The sequence below is a fragment of the Furipterus horrens genome, unplaced genomic scaffold (genome assembly GCF_987537825.1).
Source record: "Furipterus horrens unplaced genomic scaffold, mFurHor1.1.pri manual_scaffold_2, whole genome shotgun sequence".
NCBI lineage: Eukaryota > Metazoa > Chordata > Mammalia > Chiroptera > Furipteridae > Furipterus > Furipterus horrens.
This window is the reverse complement of record NW_028327172.1, coordinates 42,520,193-42,528,975: the sequence shown is the minus strand read 5'-3', so window position 1 is coordinate 42,528,975 and position 8,783 is coordinate 42,520,193. Positions and strand designations below refer to the sequence as shown.

The 8,783-nt window shown below is 38.4% G+C and overlaps 1 protein-coding gene and 2 pseudogenes across 1 annotated transcript; all 3 read left to right on the top strand.

Moving 5' to 3' along the window:
- The first annotated feature begins 1,815 nt into the window (after window positions 1-1,815).
- Window positions 1,816-2,369, top strand: LOC150018298 (glucosamine 6-phosphate N-acetyltransferase pseudogene; annotated as a pseudogene).
- Window positions 2,370-4,016: 1,647 nt separating this feature from the next.
- LOC150018297 (olfactory receptor 52H1-like) lies at window positions 4,017-4,970 on the top strand. The gene has a single exon (XM_090267287.1). It carries the CDS (start codon window positions 4,017-4,019, stop codon window positions 4,968-4,970), a length of 954 nt encoding a protein of 317 aa, XP_090123413.1.
- Window positions 4,971-6,920: 1,950 nt separating this feature from the next.
- On the top strand, window positions 6,921-8,023 carry LOC150018296 (olfactory receptor 52D1-like; annotated as a pseudogene).
- Window positions 8,024-8,783: the final 760 nt, after the last annotated feature.

Genomic DNA, 8,783 nt, shown 5'->3' with positions numbered 1-8,783 from the left:
TCACTACTCCTGTAAAACAAGAGAGAGAGGACAAAGTTTGGTGAGTTAAAAACTACAGTCAATCAGGGAAAAGGAAAACTCTACACTGGCTCTGCAATTCATCAAATAAGGTAGCCTTGCATTTACTATGGCCAAGTTGGGTCTGTGCCCTTGAAAATGTGACTCTGGAGGAAGGAGTCCTTTGGACAGAAATGATTTCATAATAAGTTGACAGATCCTGGCAGAAAACTATTGACTTAAAGTATAGACCAACTAAAGTGACCATCAATATAGCAGAGAATTCAACAGAAAAGGAGAGGTTTGGGGATAGAAGAACTGAGGTCAAAATAGGTTTTGACTGAGGTAGCAGGATATTTTCCTTTGACAACCCCCTTTGTAGTTTTAATAATATGGGGTTTATCTTCTCCCCTTTATATTTATTCTCAGTGATCCTGAGGAAATGTGCTTCTTGTCAGGAGGCAGTGAGTCTGTGCTCCAAGAGACAGAGTTGCAATCTAGCCTAAATTATAGAGATGTTTTGGGGCTTTCTCAGTCTACCTGCTTTTCATGCCATAGGTGATGACATCACTATTCTTTTAAGGAGGATTTCATTAACTCTTATCATTACTCTAACAAGCTTAGTGCCTGTAGGAGTTTATTCTGTATCAAACTATTCATGCTTACGGACATGGGGAAAGGGTTCGGGGTGGGGTGAGGACTGCCTCTGGACAGTGGGAGCTCGTTACATTCCTCCTAGTGAGATGCTTCATTCACTTTGGCTAACTAAGCACTCTGGCAATGACAAAAGCGTTCTCTAAATGAGAGAAACTCACTATGTTGACCTTTGGGGTTCTGGCAAAGATACCACACAGTCTATGTCTCGATCCAGTGTTCCCCTTTTATGCACAAAACTGCAGATTCCTGCCAGTGCAATAATGCAGAGCTGTTAGGACTTCTCCACAAAATCTACTTCCTTTTCCTAAAGGCTTTTTCAATGACTTTGTAAATACGTTGGGGAGGCTAAGAACTAACCCCCTCCAAAACGATCTGAGGATGGCTCAAATTGTGCTGGGATTCTTCATTGCTTCTGTCCTGGTATCATTGTTACTGATTCACTTCTCAAAAGTACTTCTAAAATAGATTACACAATGGAATTAGATCTCAAAGGATATTTTCAATGCAAAGGGCACCTCCGAAGGTAGGGTCTATTTTGTGCAAAGCTAGAGATTCCTAAAGATGGATTCCAAGTATTACAGACTACAAATGAAAACATTGGGCACATCTTTATTATTTTTTATTTTATCTCTATGAGGTGAGAATCTGCTCTGCTTGACTTTGCCTAAGCTAAATCACATTGGCTAATATCTGTTATTGAGACATTGTCTGTGTGACCAATGGGTAGAGCAATCTTCCCTTTAAATTGTTAGGAAACAGAGCTTCTCCAACATTGCCCCTGAAGCCATAAATCATCCTCTGGGCTCACTGCTCTCCACGTTAGTCAGGGGAATGTCGCTCTCTGTCCCTGTGAATTTTCTGGTAGATGCATTCTCTTATTAAATTCACATCCCAGTAAGCATCTATCCTAACCTGAACTGTATTTTAATATTGTGTGTAAAAAGCTCCCATATTGTTGAGGCCCTACGTAAGCGGGCGGGGGCGGGGTGGGGGCATTGGCTCTGCCATGACTGGACGGCAGCAGAGGCGATAGCGACTGTGGCCCGGAAGGTGGAGGAGGGGCGTCTGGTGCCAAAGCAGGATCTGGATCCAGAATTGTGCACCCGAGCGGGTGAGAGTCCGTGGGTCCCGGAGATGAGTGCCGACTGCAAGGCCTCTACAGACCTTACTGCAAAGATGAACTTGAAACTCCTATGTTTGACCCAACACTCCTCAAGAAGTGGACTGGAGCCAGAATACAGCTACATTTTCTCCAGCCATTTCCCCAACACATCCTGGAGAAGGTTTGGTTTTGAGGCCTCTTTGTACTGCTGATGTAAATAGAGGTTTATTTAAAGTAGGTCACCTGACAGAGACTGGAGTTATCAGTCCTGAACAATTTATGAAATCTTTTGAGCACATGAAGAAATCCGGGGAATATTACGTTACAGTTGTGAAAGATGTGACTTTAGGACAGATTGTTGCTACAGCAACTCTGATAAGAGAACATGAATTCATCCATTCCTGGGCTAAGAGAGGGAGATAGATGTTATTAGTGATGAATGCAGAGGAAAGCAGTTGGCAAACTGATGTTATCCACCATTACTTTGCTAAGTAAGAAAATGAACTGTTATAAGGTTACCTTTGAATGTCTACAACAAAATGTTGGTTTCTACAAAAAGTTTGGATATACAGTATCTGAAGAAAACTACATGAGTCAGAGGTTTCTAAAGTAAAAATCTTTTAAGAAAGTTGTTGAAGGAGCTAATGTGACAGTGCTATATACCCTTCTACTCTAGAATTGAAGTAGTTTGCTGCAACCCAGTGACCTCCACAAATACTGGCTTGAGAGAACATTGTAATACAAGAAATACAATGACATTTAGAAGATTACTGTGGATGGGTGGGACATTTGTGAATTTAAGTTACAAATGAAAGTTAAAACAGGATGATTTTTAAGCAAAAGAATATATTTTTAACTTGAATCTTTTCTTGCATTGTAATTTTCTAAAGTTTGGCTTAATTTCTTGGTAGTCACAGTATAGGAGTTATATATTTGTTATCTGTACTGCTCATTTTTAAAAAAGCATACAACGAATAAGACTTTCTTATCATTCATAAAATTAATATTTTTGACTCAAAGAAACATCTAAATACAAATTAAGGTTGCATCATTTCCCACATATTACTTGAAATTGGGTACATTAGATATATAACTAAATGTAGTACATTTCAACATTTGTTGATCCTACTACCATACCAACAAATAACCTGGTCAGCCTTTTAAAACAGAAATGAAAGTTAACTTAGAAATGTGACAAGATTCAAAGTAAAACAGTTTAAATGTACATCTGTGAGTTTGTATAATTCTAATGTAGGTAAAGTACCACCCATCAAATATGGGAAATATAATACTTATTCAAAGTACCTAAGAGCAAATATAAGGTACTTTTTAACAATGAATTAGCAAATCATGGCATATATTATGTAATTCTAACCTGAATTCTCATTTTTTCATGAGTGTCTGAAGCCTCTTCTGAGGAACATTTTTATGAAAAATAGATTACAAAATTGAGTGGAATATTTAAAAATGTATATTATATTTGTTCCATTCTTAAAATGCTGAAGGAAGCTTTTCTATTTAGTGTAATTATAAGAGTACTATTGAATATTATTCTGATCACAATCCTGTTTTGATTTTATTTATTTCTTTTAAACTGCAGTAGGTATGAAATATGTTATTAACAGTTCTAATCTTTTACATTCCATGTTACATTAAACCTGTTCATATGAAAAAAAGAAAAAGAAAAAAGAAAAGCTCCCATACCACCCATAGCACTGGATTCTGTCCTTTCATTTTCCTTCCCTTTTTATTATTTTTTCTACTGCTTTATTGAAATCTTCAGCTTATTTTATCAAATCCATTGTTTGAACTATAGTATTTTCTATATAAAAGTCAGTTACTTCCCATTTAATATTTTTAATCTCTCTTTCTCTCACTCCTCCCCTCCCTCACACACACCCCTTTCTTCTCTTCATACATATTTTAAAATTTTGATCCGGGGCCTATTCTACATAATCTGCATTAAGACAGGGACACAGTTACTTAGGTTTGATCACATGAACTTGCTTACCTATAAAAATTACCATTTTGTATGGTTTGTTAAGAAATACATAATATATACAGAAATGAAAGGCCAATTCTATAGGTTTCAGGTCACTTAGGGGATAGGAGGTGTTTGCATGAGGGTACCCTGAATGTAACAGTTGCAGTCCTCAACCATGTGCAGTACCAGAGTAGGATTGTTGTCTTTCATAGCCCATTCTGACAGCTGATTTGTCCTCAGGGCTCAAAAACCAGCGGATCCCATACTGAAGAGGCCATGTATAACCTGAGCTGTTACAACCCCAATTCCTTTATCCTTGTTGGAATACCTGGCCTGGAAAAGTTCCACATATGGATTGGGATTCCCTTTTGTGCCATCTATGTTGTGGCTCTTGTGGGCAATTGCATCCTCCTCTACCTCATTGCAGTTGAGCACAGCCTCCATGAACCCATGTTCTTCTTCCTGTCTATGCTGGCTACCACAGACCTTGTCTTGTCCACTGCCACAGTGCCCAAACTACTCAGTAACTTCTGGCTTGGCTCCCAGGAAATAACCTTCTCTGGTTGTCTCACCCAGATGTTCTTTCTCCACTTCAGCTTTGTGGTGGATTCAGCCATTTTATTGGTCATGGCATTTGATCGCTATGTGGCCATCTGCTTCCCATTGAGATATACCACCATCCTGACTCCACATGTGATCATCAAGCTTCTGGTGAGCATTGTTGTGAGGAGCTTCTCTGTTATCCTGCCAGATGTTTTTCTGCTGAAACGCTTACCCTTCTGCAGGACACGTATCATCCCACACACATACTGTGAGCATATAGGGGTTGCTAGGCTTTCCTCTGCTGACATCTCCATCAACATCTGGTATGGATTTTCTGTGCCTCTCATGACTGTCATCTCAGATGTGATCTTTATTGCTGTTTCCTATACCTTCATCCTCCGTGCTGTCTTTCACCTCTCATCCCAGGGTGCCCGCCAAAAGGCCCTCAGCACCTGTGGCTCTCATGTTTGTGTTATCCTCATGTTTTATACACCTGCCTTCTTCTCTATCCTTGCTCATCGCTTTGGGCACAGTGTTCCTCGAAACATGCTCATCCTACTTGCCAATCTCTATGTGGCTGTTCCTCCTGCTCTAAACCCTGTTGTTTATGGAGTGAAGACCAAGCAGATTCAGGAGAAATTTATTCTCCTCTTCTCTTTGAAGAAGATGTGTAGGGAGAGCCACTGAAGAAGAAACTTAAGTAAAATTAATTAGGTGGAATTTTATATAACACAGGAATACATAAAAATAAAGCTTTAACTCCTGTTAATTTGATATTTTAGAGTTCTATCCATGTGCAAAATATAGGCAAGAGTAAGAGGGCAGAAAGAAAGAAAGAAAATCTTCAAGACTACTAGAAAATCAAGGGTTCCCTTGGTTTAGTTTCCTTTCCACTTGTATGAAGGTGATTGATGAGTATAGAAGAGGACTAAGACCAAGGTTCACATTTTTCCTACTGCTGATTTTGAGATATTTGAACGTTAGATGTTTTCTAGAATGCAACTCATCCCCGTGTTTCTCAGTTTTTGAATTAAAGGAAAATCCCCTTGTCTTTTATCTTTAAGTAGCTATCAATCTTCTCTACTGCAACTATCAAACTGAGTCCTTCATACTTCCACCCTGATTATATACATTATTAAGTCCTCATCCTGCATCCTTTACTTCCTTACTTCTTTCCTACCCTTCCCTGATTACATAAAGTTGGTTTTAGAAAGTTGATTTTTTTTGTATCTGTTTTCAGTTTCATGCTCCAAAGGAAAGTTTTAGTACCTTTAGTTCATAGTTTACAGTTATTCATATTTTAATTAAAATAATTATGAAAAGGCAATATTAGTTAATTTCGTTCAAAGATGAGAAAACTGAAACTTCATGGACAAGGACAACAGTGTGGTGATTGTGGGGGGTTGGTTTAAGGGGACTAAATGTTAATGGAAAAAATATAATAAAGCCCTGTCTGGTGTGGCTCAGTGGATTGAGCACTGGCTTGTGAACCAAAGCGTCGCTGGCTGGTTTGATTCCCAGTTAAGGCACATGCCTAGGTTGCAGGTCAGGTCCCCAGTTTAGGGTGCACGAGAGGCAACCACATATTGATGTCTCTCTCCCTCTCTTTCTCCCTTCCCCTCTCTCTAAAAATAAATAAAATATTTAAAAATAATAAAAGAAAAAATACAATAAAAATTTATTTGGTAAAAAAAATTACTGAAAGACAATTTATAGATTCAGCATCTAAAACTTGATCTAATTCTGAATTCTTCATCCAATTGCTCCTTAGATATCTACTCACTTAAATGGCTCATAAAAATTTCAAACTTAACTTCTCTAAAACTGACCTGGAAACTCACTAACTTTCTCCATATAAAGATGCACTTGCTTTTGCACCTTTTTAAAAAAGTAAATGGCACTACCACAAACATGAATTTCAAAGCCAGAAACTTGTGGTTTTCCTCAATTTATATTACATCACCCTCTGACAAAATTAAATCAATATTTGAATTAAATCTTTTATTTTGAGGTGCATATAAGTCATTTAAGTAGATAAATACATCCTGATACACCATGTGTATATTCAAATTTATTCAGAAATTCTTTCCTTCATGCCATCCCTAACATTTTCTTTCTTCTTTCTCTATCCAGCTTAGATTCCATCGAATTTTTGTCATTATGCTATTTGTCCTAACCAAACCTGTCCTAATCTCAACTGTCTATTCTACACACTTAGTTCAAAAAAGTATTCCATCCCTGCCTGGGTTACTCAGTTAGCTGGAGCATCATCCCATACACCAAAAAGCTTGTAGGTCCAATTCCCGATCAGGGAACTTGCCTAGGTTGCAGGTTCAATCCCTTGTTGGGGTATGTGATGGAGTCAACCAATTGATGTTTCTCCCACATTGATATTTCTCTCTCTCCCTTCATCTTTCTAAAACATATCCTCCTCTGGTGAGGATTAATATTCTATATATATATGGCAGCAATATAGAGGCATCACTGGAAGGTGGAAGTCCTGCAAGTGAGTGTATTAGTTACATAGCTATTTTAGTAACCCAAGCAAGAAATGAGGAAGGCATGAATTGTAATAGAATTGGTGGGAATGAAAGGCAAGAAATTGAATGAGTACATAGGAAGACTAGTGGCATCAAGATGACTTTCTTTCACTTTCTAACCACTTTTAGGAAGAGAAAGCCTCCTGTTCTTTGCATCATTATGATATCTGCATCTGCCCCAATGACAGTGCTTTCCACCCTTCCACATTTATTCTAATGGAATCCCTGGAATGCAAGCGCAGCATGTTTGAGTTGCCATCACCTTCTGCTCCATGTATATCCTTGCTCTGATAGGATATGATACCATCCTGTATATCATCATGACAGACAGAGTTCTACATGAGCCAATGTACCTCTTCCTGTGTCTGTTTTCCATTGCTGATCTGGTACTCTGTTTCACCACATTGCCCAAAATGCTAGCAATCTCCTGGCTTAGGTTCCACATAATTTCCTACCATGGCTGCCTCACCTAGGTGTTTTCTGTTCACATCGTCTTTGCCACAGAGTCAGCTTTTCTGCCATCCATGGCTTTTGACTGCTATGTGGCTATCTGCTGTCCACTTCATTATACATCCATCCTCAATGCCATTCTTTGTTTTCCCCTTTGTCATCCTCATTGAATACTCACTTTCATGTGGACTTCACATCATCCTCAACACGTACTGTGAGCATATGTGCATATCTAAGCTGTCCTGTGCCAGCATCAAGCCCAACACCATTTATGGTCTCACTGTGGCACTTTCAGTCACTGGCATGTGTGTGGTCCTCACCACCTTGTACAGCTTGATCTTGCAGGCTGTGCTGCATCTGCCCTCAAAAGATGCCCAATTATGAGCAGTTAGCTTTTGTGGAGCCCACATCATGTGTGATTCTTGTCTTTTATACCCCTGAACTTTTTTTTCTTGTTTCATCCACTGCTTTGGCCACCAAATATATATTCATGTCCACATTGCACTTGCAAATCTGTCTCCTTGTGTTCCCTGTTCTCAGCTCCTGGTCTATGGCATTAATGCAAAGAAGACTCACTTGAGAATATTTAGCTTTTTTTTTTTTAAAGGAGGTGACTATATTCTTCCCATACCCCAAAGACCAAGGGCAAAAGTTATAATTAATCTCCCACCTTCTCCAGCACCTCTTACCCTTACACGACAGGTTACTATTTCTGCTAATCTAAGCCAGCCAGAATTATGTGTTATCTGAGAGTTTTTGAAGGTCAATATTTAGAATAACTTATTTATATCTGACTCATCAACAGAATATATATTTTCTATAAACTATTATATGCCTTGTAAATGGGCCCATGGGTCTTGAATCTTCTCAGGAAAAGGTCAAGAAGCAACACAGTACATTTGAAAGTAAGAACCAAAAGTATTTATTATCTCAATGTACAAAAATCACATGTATTAGAAGCAGAGGAAAAATAGTCATAATAGAAATATTTAACTATAGTTTCAGAAATTGAGAATACACACACGTGCACATACATTTATTTATTGATTGATTGATAGCACTTTCTTAAATTAAGTGTATTTACAGTAAGACTGTCAGCCCTAGACTAGAGATAACTATGAGACTCAACGATCCTCTGGATCTGGGTTTAGGTTTAAAATAGATGAAGATTACAGCGGGGTGTTATATTGTGAGGTGTCTGGAAGTACAGGTATCAGTGGAGAAACCATAGCACACTTTCTAAAGAATGACTTAGAAGATGGTGGCGATCTTTGCATTTTTCCTGATATTCTAATGGTGATGAGCTTTACATATAACTTATTTTTGGCCCATTGTGTACTCAATTGGACCTTATGTTTACCTCATTTGATTAACAGCCCTTTCGGTGTATAAGAATTTCCTGAACACAGCCTTCCTGATAATGTTATTTAGGGTATCCTAGGAAAGTCAGAGTTGTAAAGTATCTTTCTCCAAACAGCTGACCTTCATGCTTTAGCACAGGATACTTTTT

Excerpts from the sequence above, each read along its gene's own strand:
- LOC150018297 (XM_090267287.1), top strand. The coding sequence starts at position 4,017 with ATGTATAACCTGAGCTGTTACAACCCCAATTCCTTTATCCTTGTTGGA.